The sequence below is a fragment of the Leptinotarsa decemlineata genome, unplaced genomic scaffold (genome assembly GCF_025532065.1).
Source record: "Leptinotarsa decemlineata unplaced genomic scaffold, Ldec_3_MD MMD2_tig00026354_RagTag_RagTag, whole genome shotgun sequence".
Lineage (NCBI taxonomy): Eukaryota > Metazoa > Arthropoda > Insecta > Coleoptera > Chrysomelidae > Leptinotarsa > Leptinotarsa decemlineata.
Window position 1 is genome coordinate 22753713 of NW_027412702.1, and position 13410 is coordinate 22767122.

Consider the following 13410-nt stretch of genomic DNA (forward strand, 5'->3'; position numbering starts at 1 on the left):
AGACCATAAAATTTATTTTGAATGACATATTGTGTAAAAGAGTTGCTATTGTTTTCTATATGTGCTGATCAAACAGATTAATTTTCATTTCATGAAAATGATTCATTTCACACCCTTATAGAGTACTCCAGAAATTCTAGAAATGTGTAGCTCACAATGATATTGAAAAAAATATAGCAACTATTCGCTTTCTTTGCTTATCTAAACTCTAATTCAAAACTATCCCAATCTGACTTGCTGTCTCATATACCGGTTGACAACGAAATCCACGTACACGGCACCATTCAGTTGTTTGTGTGTAAAGAAATTTAGAAGCGCTAAAATTAAAAAATAGAAGCTAGGCACACCGATAAAACTGAAGGCCATAATATTAACATCCGTGTGTCATTACTATTGTATGTAATTTATTCACCCGATTTTAGAACACACCTTTGCCAAAAACACCTTTTGTAACTTGGCTAAAAAATCAGATCACTAGACCAAGTTAGTGTCTGTTAACATTTTTCATTAGTACCTATTTCATTTGTTTCAGAAAAAAAATGAACTTGAACTAGTCGCTCAACGTCGAGGAAATTGGTTGTCTTGGGCGGGTTTGGGTCTGATGTCTGTCCAATTCGGAATTCTCGCCAGGTTAACATGGTGGGAATATTCCTGGGACATTATGGAACCGGTGACGTACTTCGTCACTTACGGCACAGCTATGGCATGCTACGCATATTTTGTTCTCACCAAGGAGGTAAGTGAATTAGATGTAATTTTCAATTTTCCATCAATTCTTCGTTCTCCAGCACAGTTATACAATACAGCTTCAGGTGCAGCTTCGGCCCTGTTTCGACCCGCCATAGATCTCATCAGTGACGCTAGGCTGAACTACAAATACCACCACCATGTCCCCCCCTCGGGCTGCATGTTCCGAAGATCATCTTCTGTTTTCATCAATTTTTTTATAATCACTTTCAAAAGCTGTGATAGTTTTACGTTATATGCTCATTGTCAACAGTATATGTCTAACGCACACTGAACACTGAGTCATGCGAAGAGTGGCGAGAAAATCGTTTTGTCCGATATATGACTAGCGTGCTGTGTGTTAGAGTGAGGAGAAAGGAATGCCAGACATACTAGCGCCGTTATGCGTTACGTTACCAAGCCGTTTAACCCTTCCATAAGAAGTTATCACTTCATAAAGTTACTTGAAACATTTATTTGGGTAGATATTTCCATAAAAAAAATCAGGAAGGAACGCAAGTGATTATAATTTTATTGTCCATTTCTCATCATATATTATCTAGCTTCTTAATGGCAGGTATCTATTTGACAGAGTCTATTAGTATAGCTTGTCGTCTTCATCAAACAAAAATTACGTTTTCTTGGTTTATCTCAACCCCACTGGTCTCACTTCTTTAGATCACTGAGATTGTTGTACCTCCATCGTATAATTTTATGTAATTTTTTATTTTTTTTGACTTGTCAACATCCTTTTTTGTGAAATTTCATGTTTTCTAAGGTCGATATAATTATTCAAATCATTTTTCACTCATTCTCATTTGAAGTTTTGCCAAAAGCGTGCAGTTTCTTGATGTTTTATTGTTAAATTTGCTGTATAATTGTTTTTTTTTTCAACCATGGACTAGTTACCCCTCATTTGCATCTTTAAGTAATTTATTTTTCAATAAAACCCTTTTTCTACAGTAGTCTTTGTTTTTTTTTCATATGTGACTAGAACACTCAACTCTTTTCTCGGTGAAGGGGAAACTGGAAAATCTTACCAAAAGTAACCCAATCAAAAGCTAATAATATATTTTTTCCAGGAATACATTCTTCAAGATGTCAGAGACCGCCAACATCTCATTATCATGCACAAAAAAGCCAAGAAACTCGGCATGGACTTGAACCAGTACAACATGCTCAGGCAGGAAGCTGTCCAAATCCAGAGCAAACTAAAAAAACTGCGCAACCCTCTAAAATTGAAATTACCTCCGAATGTCTTAGCACGACAAATGAATCCTTTAATGAATGCAGTACCTGGAACTACAAGTCAAACAACCACAGTAGATCCCAAAGAGGCCAGCGGAGTACTGAAAGGATCTGCATGTGCAACTGCTGCGCCAAAGGATTCCCTTACAACTACCGAAACATCAAAGGAATCATTAACAAAAGAATCATCAACAGAGAAGACATCAACAAAGGAATCATCAACTATTTCTGAAACAACCACCAAAGAGCCCAAGAAATGATTGAGAACTTCTACAAGTAAAGAGTTTGTTTTTACCATCTTTAAATTATTATGTATTTATTTATGGATGAATTTTAAGAATTTCTTAAGGAAATAACCGTCGCTGTTTCTGGCGATGTCGTGAAAGCTCAAATATAGATTAATAATTATACAAATAGTGTTTGTACGACGCCAAGTTATGCTTTTTTGTTCATCTTTTTATATGAAAAAGTTAAACGAAAATTTGGGGAGTAGTCTGAGTGTGAGAAATTTTTGTGAAAAACTTTTCGCCCTTTGAAAATATATAAATTTTCCCATCATTAAATGTTTCGGTCTTGACAATTTCAGTAGTGAATTGCTGGATATAAATTTATTTGTGATTTTTGCTAGACCTGAAATTCTTTCGTAGTTGTAATATTTTTCTGCCTATCCGAAAACTTTTTCTTGTCTTCCATTTCAACCGCCAGAAATAGTATATTTTTTTCATCAACCAGAATGCAAATTCAATTTTACTGCTGGTATATTAGTTAGTTTGATTTTCACTTCAAAAGTACCAGTCTAATAGAATTTCCTGATGTAATATAGAGTAAGAATTCTAGAAACATTTGTACTAAATCCGTCCTGTTTCTAATTACCTCTAACAGAATGATTTTCAAAAATCATTATCTGTTTTTTTTTTCAATGTGAAATTTTTCAGATTTAAATCATCTTGGTTATATCTTTTAAAGATTTTCCTGATATTTTCAAAGTAGATTCCACACGTATACTATATTGGCATACAAGATTCTCTTAAATTGAAAGAATTTGTCTGATATTTGATAATACAACTTTCAGAATCATTGAAAAATGTATTTTATCCTTACTCATCTAATTTGAAAACTTCACACAACTCTGTTGAAGTTTATTAATTTTTATCGGTGAATATTATTGGTGCTTTAGATCGTAGAATATCCTTTGCTCCTTTTACAAAGCTTTAATGATATACTGCAAATACGCACCTGTAAAAATGAGCACATATTGCTGTGATTTTATTGTGAGATAAAAACAATCAATGCATGTTTTCCTTGTGAGCCTAAAGGTTTTCCTAATTGACACAGATAATCTTGAATACTAACAAAATCGCTGCTTAGTCAAAGATTTTGTAAATATTGTTACAAGTGCTGTTTTTTCACTACCGAAACCAAAACAATATGATCAGTAAATGAATGTAAACTAATGGTGTGAAGTAAATTTGGACCAAATAAAGCGTGTTTCCTTTTATTAGATTCAATATTTCAATTTTTACAAGTTGCTTTTTGGTGAGGAAAATGCAGCACCCAGTAAATTAGTTATAGAATAAACTTCTCTACACTTACATTTCTAGTGCCAAGCAAGTTATGCAATTTTTATAGAATATATTATGGCTCTATGAATTTTATAACTCTAAATATAATACCTACCTAAAATATATACAAATTTTTAAAAATCACTGAAAGTTTTGAACTAACATTTGTTATATTTTCGGTTATGCGATGAATCTGAAATTTGAAGATTGATTCATTTCATGACTGTTGTTGAATGTGTTATGAATCTAATTTTTATTGTGGTGAGTTCATTTGAATTTTTTATGGAAATCAAGTGTTAGTTTTCACATTTGTTGTAGGAATGTTAAGTTTGGCAAGTTTATAGTAAATTTTAAGTTGTGATTTATCTTTGCCAAAAAAGAACTGAAATTGATCATATGATCTTGAAATAAAATCGATTCGAGAAAACATATTATGTTGTATGTAATTTATTTATTTGGAGTTTAGTTTAAATTGTCGTTTGAAGAGTTACGAGGGGTGTTTATAAATTTCTGAGAATTTGGCTATTTTTTTTTGATTCTGTCAACTCTTTTCTTCATCCTCATTTTCATGGAATATCATCTAATATCATATCTGATTCTGTAGCTTAGTCCACTTACTCTTACCCAACTCTCTCTGTAACTTTCAAAATATCAATTATCATAATACTGCAATGAATCACATGCACAAAAATCTTCAAAAAAAAAGACATCCCGATCATTAAATATTTCAAAAGACGAGAACGTTGAGCCCACCTGTCTAGATTTTTTCAAAGTTTACTTGCTCCATTATCTTTCATGTTTCAGATCTATCAAGTATTTTTTTCTATATCTGCAATTGACGAACAAGATTCCTCAAAAGTATCACTTTTTCATTCTGTTAATCTGCAAAAAATTACCAAATAGTTTTCTAATATTTTCCGCAGGTGGTAAAAAATGCATATTGTGATGATGAACCAATTCATATCTCCTTTAAAATTGTTCATCCCCTCTGATATCAATGCAATTTCGATCAATTTTCTTGTAACATTTACAGTTTTACAGAAAATATCCCCAATAGTTTTTCAAATATTTGCATAGTAGGGTTCCCCCAATATATATAGTACTATATTCTCTTCGGTCAGAGGAAAAAAAAAGTTTTATCGTTACTTGTCTAAATTCAAAAATGTTCACAACTCCATTGTAGTTTATTTTATTAAAATGAACAACACCGGTTTTTAGATTGTGGATCACCTTTCATTGTTTTCACAAAGCTTCAATAATATAATGCAAATAGGCCAAATCAATTAATATAACAATAAATGCTTGTTTTCTCAAAGAGCATGAAGATTTTTCTAATTGATATATGTAATTTTGTTTCAGTCAGTTTACGTACGCTTATCTATTTATGTAACTAGTTTTTAAACCCATCTTCAACATTTTCTTGGAATCTCTACATTCCATCTATTTTTGATATATTTTACACTATTAAGCTCCCAAATCGAACCCATATTGTTTTTTTATGTTTCGGAAAATAGGGCCCAGATCTGGTAAGTCGTGTGGATATTCAATTTTTTTTCATTTGCAGTATGAGGTCTCTTATATTACTCTGTTATAGTAACGCAAGTTCGAGCAACTTTTCAGGTCATCCTTAGAAATTACTTGTGAGGCAGATCTGGTTAAGATCTAAACAATATTCTGCTTCACTTGTAGTACCTCTCAGATAATCTCTTCACATTCCCAGATGGCAACCATCAATACCTTTCCAGTGGATGACATTGCACATGCTTCAAGAGGAGGTCCTTCTTCTACTTTTACGCAATTCTTTGGATTGAAGTAAGGTATCCTTATTTTATCCATTACCAAAATTGATCGACATAATGGCGTCAAAATCTCAAGTTGGTGGTATGTGTAACACCTTTTGAATTCCTGTTTACTTTGCACCCAAAATTTGTGCAAAATTTTGTGAATCTATCTTGTACCTATTTCTTCAGACTACACTAATTTCACGAATATTATATATTTGTTGATAATTTTTGAGAACAATATCTTGCAGTGATGTTTATTCACAGAGACACTCAGACACTAGTATCTGGATCATTTTCTAATGATATTTTACCAGCTTCAAAAGATTGACCTCTAAAGAGACGGTGCTTTTAGATTTTTTTTCTGGTTAAAACATTTCTGAAGATTCCAATTCTTTAAATATTATCAAAATGATTGAGATTCAATAACATCTTTTATAAAGGATGTATTGCTGAGAAACAATGAAAGTCCCTAATATTGCATGGAATAGCTATGCAAATTTGGAAAACCTCATCTCTCACACATAGCGTGGCTAATAATTTTTACTTGGTTGAAATAGAGTTAAATTCATGAAACTTTGGAAACTTCCCTCGCATTTCTATAAATATTTTTGTTATTCAATCATGCCTTGTAACACAAAGTTTTCCAATATCACTTTGAATGAAATTCAAAGGAATATTTTGAGTGATTATCATGATTGGATCAAGAAATTGTAATTGAGTTTTCAGTAATGAAGTTCTGCCTGAATATCTGACCTGAGCATAAGGCTGTTGATTGAATGAAGATTAGTTTAATGAAATTATTTGATGAACTATGGTTAGGTATTTTTCACAATATCTGATTTGTTGGTATGTTCAATGTGTTTGTGTTCTGTTCAAAAATGATTCTCATTGTGACTTGATTGTGTATATCGTTTGTAAATAAATATTGCATATTCCTATACTGTAATATATATATATTTGTTGCTCTTATTCATTTTGTTTTCATTCGAAAACAGTTTTCTATTTTCATGAATAGAAAAGGTAGTACCTACCCTGACCATCGGAGAGCAATGGCAGTATGATGTTGGTATTTAATGAGTTCACCATCACAATTGGGTAGCCTCTGCTGACAACTAGTCTGCAACTTAATTTAATTACATTTTGGCGTACATCACGACTTTGATATGATCCAACCGACTGGTTGACAGCAACTGCTACATTAAATACCGAGATCATACTGCCATCGCTCTCTGGTGGTCAGGGTAGGTACTATAAATTGCATATCATGATAAATTACACATAGCCAAATAATACAAAGCCCTTCTATGGGATTTGTATTATTTGGCTATGTGTAATTTATCAAATGAACCAAGTGGAAAAACTGCAAAAATAGTGTACTACCACGTCTTGTTTGAGTCACATGCCATTTATGTCATACCATTCTGGAAAAGCTGTGATACTCTATTTTTATCTATAAAAATATTTCATTCATTATAATTGCAGAGAATATCTTGTGAGATGGAGAAGTAGAAAATCAAAACCTTTCTTTCCTATTTCTTTTCATTTTAGAAATTCTGTCTGGTGCACAAAAACTAGTTTTCAGTTTCACCTGTGGAAATAATTTCAAACTACCCTTTCCCTTCACTAAATTTAATGAGAAATTTAGTAATTTACAATGCAGGTAAAATGTATAACTATCTTTCTGTTGATATTAAAAACATATCTATCAACATTTCCCAAAAAACTATTAAAATATTTCTCTTAGAGAACGGGTTATTGTCCAAGAATAATTTGATAAAGATTTAAGGTCCACTTCAAGATAAATTAATCATATTTATTGGTGGTGACTCGATATACTTCATGTTATAATTTCATACCTTTTTATTTATCTATTCTTCCTTGAACCCACATACAAGTACACGTTTAATATGTTAATCATATGTGAGTAAAAGGTTCCTTTAAAATTTCGAAACATTTTTTTAGGAGATGTAATTTATTTTTTACTTTTATAGCTATATAAATGTCGATGAGATAACTTGAAATTTGTATCAAAACTTATTTGAATACTGGTAGCGACACCTCATGATCAAGGGATGAATGTCTTAATTATAAAGATAGTTTTCTTCATCTTAGTTATTTACTGTTGTACAAAAGTATTATTTTAGTTTGAATAAAGTCGGTCGTTGTTGAAACTTTGAAGGAGAGAGTGTTATTTATAACAATGACTTCAGACAACAAAGAATATTTTTAATTGATTCATTGATTCTATTGTATAAATAAAATATATCACAATTTGACCTCATAAGTTCACACACACGCCCACACTCAACTCACACACACTTCATGTCATATTCTCCACTTTTCTATCTACTGCATGTTGTACGGAGGAGGTTGGTGATATTGTCCTGGGTTCATCTGCTGCCTCTGCAAATGAGCCACTAAAGTATGAGATGGTTGACTACCCTGTGGACCCCCTTGTTGTTGTTGCTGCTGCTGCTGTTGTTGCTGTTGCATGGCCATCAACCTCATTCTTTGTTGCTGCTGGAATTGGTTTTGATTTTGGACGTTGGGTTGCATTCCTTGCGCACCAGGTCTGGAATATGGCGGGGCTGGACCACCCTGGCCAGCCATTCCTCCCATTCCCGACATGCTAGTATTCATAGTGACATTGGGAGCTTGTTGCATGTAGGGTGGACGGGGATTCTGCTGGATTTGCCTGTAGTCCGGTTGAGCTGGTCGAGGTTGTCCGAAACCTTTAAAAAAATTTGAAATCTTTAACGGGTTCATGAAAGGTTAGTCTTTTTAAAAATAAAAATAAAAACTAACAATGCGTTGGCGTCCCAAGGTCTTTCTAATTATTGTAAATTTGATATTATTTCGTTAATTATATCTGCTTGCTATTTGCCAGTTCTAATTTATGGGGTCATAAACATGTCAATCTGACCAGTCGAAGCAAGAATCATCATTGCCCAGCAGTCAAAATAGGTCACGTAACTGTCCAACCCATTAAGGCAAGACGTATAAATGTCTGTCCAGCAGTTTATCTGAAGTGACCTTGACCAAGTCCTTTTAAAAGCAAGTTTCTGAAATGATCAAGAAGTAGATGTTTTCGCTTTGTTCATTTTCGGGGTGAAAAATAGGATGTCCAACTTATAAAAATTCACTAAACTTCGAAAATGACTTTGAAGTTCATTTTCAAGGTCAAATCCATAATCACCATTGGGCAGTTAGGAAAAAATATTGCAACACTATGTTTTACATCTTCCAGGTCAATATCACAAACAAGTTATAAAAACCGTCCTAAATTTGGAAAAAAATCTGGCTTCTTACTTCTCTATTATGAAAGAGAAAATATAGGAAACTTCCAAAAAAAGAAAGAAAAAACATAACATTGTGACTTTGTCACCGAAGGAGACAAACTTGCTTTTGTCAAGATGATATTACGAACATGTTCAGACAGTTTACTTAATCTCAGCCATAGAAATTTCATTTGAATTGAAAAGGGAATATTTATAGGAGAAATCACTTCTTGGAGAAAAATCTTTTTGGCTTCTAACTTCCCCCATCATTAAAAAAAGTGGGAAACTTCCAAAGAAAGGAAGAAAACAATAACTACAATGAAAACTCCTCTTAAAGATATGTACTGCATAAGCATTACACTTTTTCTTTCAAACAATTTTTATCGAATTGAAATAGATATCAGTCATAGGAACACTGTGATATATGAAATATTACTGATATAACATGTCACATGGAACGCTATTAACCTCAATTGTGTACTTTGAAGTTTCGGGAAAAGACAATTGTCATATCACCAGCACTGTTTTCAATAACAGTATAAGACAAAGCACTCATTTCTTTCATATTTTACTGGAAGAGACAAATCTGCTCTTGTAAAGATGACAAGTATACACAATCAAGGGAAGGATTCTTTGAAAAATATATTTGAATAATCTCAAATTCCTATTTGAGTAAAGAAAGGAATTAGAGAGAAAATGGGATACTTTGCAAACTTTCTATATATCTAAATGATTGACCTACCTTGCTGCTGTCCCGCAAACATATTGCTTTGAGCTCCTTGCATCATTTGTTGCCCTCCTTGCATCATTGTCTGTGGGTTGCCACCATAATTACCATACTGTTGTCCCATCGCTGTCTGCATGCCACCATACTGCTGCGGAAACATGCCCTACAACAAAAATTATCATTTCAGAAAAAATTAAAAAAGTTTACAACTAATAAAGCTACCGTGTCTTAAATTGAATTTATTATGAAAATTGTATAATTATCACTACAGATAATGATAATAATCAATCAAGTTATTCGCGGACATTACTCAATATATCAACATTTGAAGTCGGAATGGTTCTTATTCTAACCTGACTAGGCTGCATAGTGTTTGGATGCGGTTGTCTTATAGCCTGCCTTGGGAAACCTCGCTGCATTTGGGGATAGTTAGCTGCAGGCTGTTGCGTATTTGGATTCGCCTGCATGCCTGGCATGAATGTGTTGATGGAATGTCTTGAACGAATCATATTGGACAGAGCTTGTTTCGGAGTATTCAGTTGCTGAGGTCTTTCAAATCGATTCACTGGAAAAAATATATAGCCTATGATTTCTCACTTCTGTTCCACTTTTCGAAACTGTTTGATAATAAATACTCAGCACTAAGTTGGCTAAGTAACTTTCCTCTCTTCCACCATCCCCTCTGACTAGATGCTGCTAGATCTGGTACTTTTATATTGGTTACTAGTCCAAAAAATGATCAATCTACACCAGACTTTCATTTGACTTTCATTTTTGCTTGTTATAAAGTTTCGACAGGAAAGAGCTTTCTGAATTTTGATATATTGTCCTACCAGGTGCACAAACTGTGACAGCAATCAGTTGTAACAATAATCTTGAAAGAATGAAAATGGCCATTTACATATGGAAATGAAAAATACCATATGAAAAATCAAGGAAACAAATGATACGAGATTTTATCATATATTGAAGTTAATATTCAATAGGAGACAAAACTCATTAACAAACAAAAATGAAAGTCTTCAAAAAATTAGACATTTCTTGGACGAATAACAAATAGAATGAACCGGCCACAGAAAAGTCAAAACGTTGACCACACCTATTTCCATTGGATTTGCAGAGTAGTTTATTAGCTGTGGAAGCTAAGACAAATCTCATACTGATGTATATATGTGATTTGGGGTACTGAATTTGCTATTTGAGCTTCAAAAGAACAAAATCACACACAAATGACACAAACAATATTTTTCAAGTACCCTATATTCAAATTATGAATACACCGACCCGTTACTAGATGAAAATTAATATGATGATAAATTTGAATGTTTGCGTTTATTGATTTCCAGAGATTCCAGCAGATTACATTTCTGGCTAATACTTTCTGTATGTGATATGTCGTAGTCCATGTTGAAATCGTAGTTGTTCTCTAAAAGGTAGCAAGCATTAATGGAATTGGTTTTCTTCAACTAAACTTTTGTTAGTAGTCTTAATTTCATCTGATGATAGATAACAAAAGAGAACATTAAATTGCATATAAGACTGGTAACTAATAATAATAATAATAATAATTTTTATTGGTCTCAAGAAACATAAGTTTTGTAGACAGGTCAGTAGAAAAATACATTTAAAAATTTATATAAGGTCATACATTAAAATTGGTTAATGATAAAATAATAGAAGGTATAACGCAATAGAAAAGCTAAATAATACATAAAAACAATGGCATTATACATTATAAATATATAAAGTATGTATATAGATAATGATGAATTGTGCTATCAGTATAAATAAAACTACAGGTTTCTGTGGGTCATGAAGATATTTCTGTTTTTCTTGATGAATGTTTCGAATTCAAGTATACTATAGAAACAGTTATTTTAATAGTATCTGTTTTAATTGATTTTTGAATTGCGTCGAGGGTCTATTCCTAAACTCTGTGGGAAGAAGGTTGAAGAGCCGTATGTCGTCTCTTTGCGTTCGTTGCAGACGACATAATGGCACCAACAAATTGTGCAGCAAGTCAAAAGTGGACAAAGATAATAATTCAGGAGAATAGTCTACAAGCGAACATGTGAATCATGCTCAAAAATCAATATAGGAAGAAGGACTTCAAGAAACTTCAAAACAAGAATCTCTGGACATACAAGAAGTTTTGAACTAAAGAAAACCATTCCATACATACTTGCCATCTTTTAGAAAACAACCACAATTTCAACATGGACTACAACATATTACATACAGAAAATAATGGACAAAAGTTGAAACTGCTGAAAACTAGAATCAATAAATGCAAATATTCAAATTTTCTTTAAAACAATCAACAAAAAGTTATTAATTTGCCATCATTTTGTTTTTCATTAAATGTCAAAAATTAATAAATTTATGAATTACCTGTTTTCCCAGAAGTAATATTGTAATATATTTGTTTTTTTTTCTCAAAATCTACCTGTTTCACCAGAATTGATCATTTATTTAATTAGAATTTGTAATTATCTGCTGTTATATAGAAGACATTGTAGAATGGTTTGACGTACTAGTCCATTTTCAAAAAAATATTCATTGAGATATCAAAATAAGGAATATATGAAAAATGATTACCTGGCATCTGCTGATAATATCCTTGCTGTGGATTCTGGCCATACCAGTTCTGCTGACCTGCGTTGCCTCCATACTGCTGACCCTGTTGCTGCATTCCAGGACCTTGAGCATACCCACCCATGTTATGGCCCATCTGAGGGTTGTTTCCTTGAATCGGCATTCCGGGGTTACCTTGGCCTAGCGGAGACTGCCCCATTGAGATTGGACTAACATGCATCGGACCAGGACCTGCCTTGGGTTTCCTTGGCTTCCTTTGGCCTTTGCCTCGACCTTTACCAACTCCTCCGGCTGGGCTCTGATCCACTGATGATGGTGTGTCAGCCTTCAGGTCAATGTCCTTTAGCTAGAGGTTTATTGTATACACACGACAACACAACACAATGGGGTGAAGGACATGGAATTTGTAACAGGAATAGATTTAGTTGTATATTGATACAAGAATTGTTTGAAAAGTAAGTTGGTCAAACTGCATACAATCGTATTGTCCATTTTTTAGAAATCAATAATTAACAGTTGAAAGTCTACTGGAGCAGTGAGTGGATAATTATAATGGTAATGATCTACAATAATAATACGCATTGTAATGACAACCACTTGCATATACAAATATATCAATACATACTTGAGAAAAGTTTATCTACTAATATATTTCTAATTACTTGTCAGATGAAAAAATTGACTGGATATACAGTGCCGACGTAAATTATCCTTCTTTATCTAATCCATTAAAAGAGAGTATGAGGTAAAATGTATGTTCTTATAAGATTGTTCTCTTTTCAGGGTAGCATAGATCCCTGTGTTTTAAAAAACTGACATTGCCTACTTAAAAGATATTAACGTACAGGTACAAATTGATCTAGTATGCAAACCAATCATACCACCATTAGGGTTATTTTATATCAATGGAGTAAATATGTTATGAGAACGAACAGAAAAAAAAAATAAAAATAATTTAGTAAAGATTTCTTGTAGGAGTATTATCTCTGCACCTTTTGTAAAATCCTACCCCGCAGCTTTACCTAAGTTAGTAGTAGTAGTAGTATTGGCCAATATACTGTACTCATTACAGTACCATTATGAGAAAAATAATTTTGTGGTTGAATAAGAGCAATGATGTAACTTTTAAATGAGTGTCCTTGAATATAATGCATTTCAGAAATTGATCAGTTGTCACTGATTGTGACAATGATTATTTCATTGCCGAGGGTCGAGAATAAATTGAAGCCAAGCTTGTATTCCTTGCCTTTGCATGAAAAAAAGTCATCTTGTCAAATTCTCAATACAATGATTATTAACCGTGGGATACTAAAAATAAATCCTCTGATGATTGTAAAAGCAGCTCTGGCATCTCAGGCTTTACTCAAGATGCAGGAATTGAAAATTTGTTGAAATCTATCTTACTCCACTTAAGCTATAAAATATAATCAAGCATTTTTATGATCAACAAAAACCGAAAATACAAATATCCACTTTTTTCTGGAAATCTA

At 32.9% G+C, this 13410-nt stretch overlaps 2 protein-coding genes across 3 annotated transcripts in view; one reads left to right on the plus strand and one right to left on the minus strand.

Moving 5' to 3' along the window:
• MCU (Mitochondrial calcium uniporter) overlaps window positions 1-6289 on the plus strand; it is a 212708-nt gene extending 206419 nt beyond the window's left edge. For both annotated transcript variants that reach the window (XM_074184571.1, XM_023159915.2), the window contains 2 exons: window positions 533-736; window positions 1809-6289. In XM_074184571.1, coding sequence (XP_074040672.1) covers window positions 533-736; window positions 1809-2234 — 630 coding nt within the window. In that variant the 3' untranslated portion in view covers window positions 2235-6289. The remainder of the gene's footprint in view (window positions 1-532; window positions 737-1808) is intronic.
• A 1236-nt stretch (window positions 6290-7525) lies between these two features.
• The window catches only part of kto (mediator complex subunit kohtalo), a 35806-nt gene continuing 29921 nt past the window's right edge, over window positions 7526-13410 (minus strand). The window contains 4 exon segments of the mRNA XM_074184573.1: window positions 7526-8052; window positions 9341-9488; window positions 9679-9890; window positions 11924-12266. Of these exon segments, the coding sequence (XP_074040674.1) occupies window positions 7667-8052; window positions 9341-9488; window positions 9679-9890; window positions 11924-12266 (1089 nt within the window). The 3' untranslated portion in view covers window positions 7526-7666.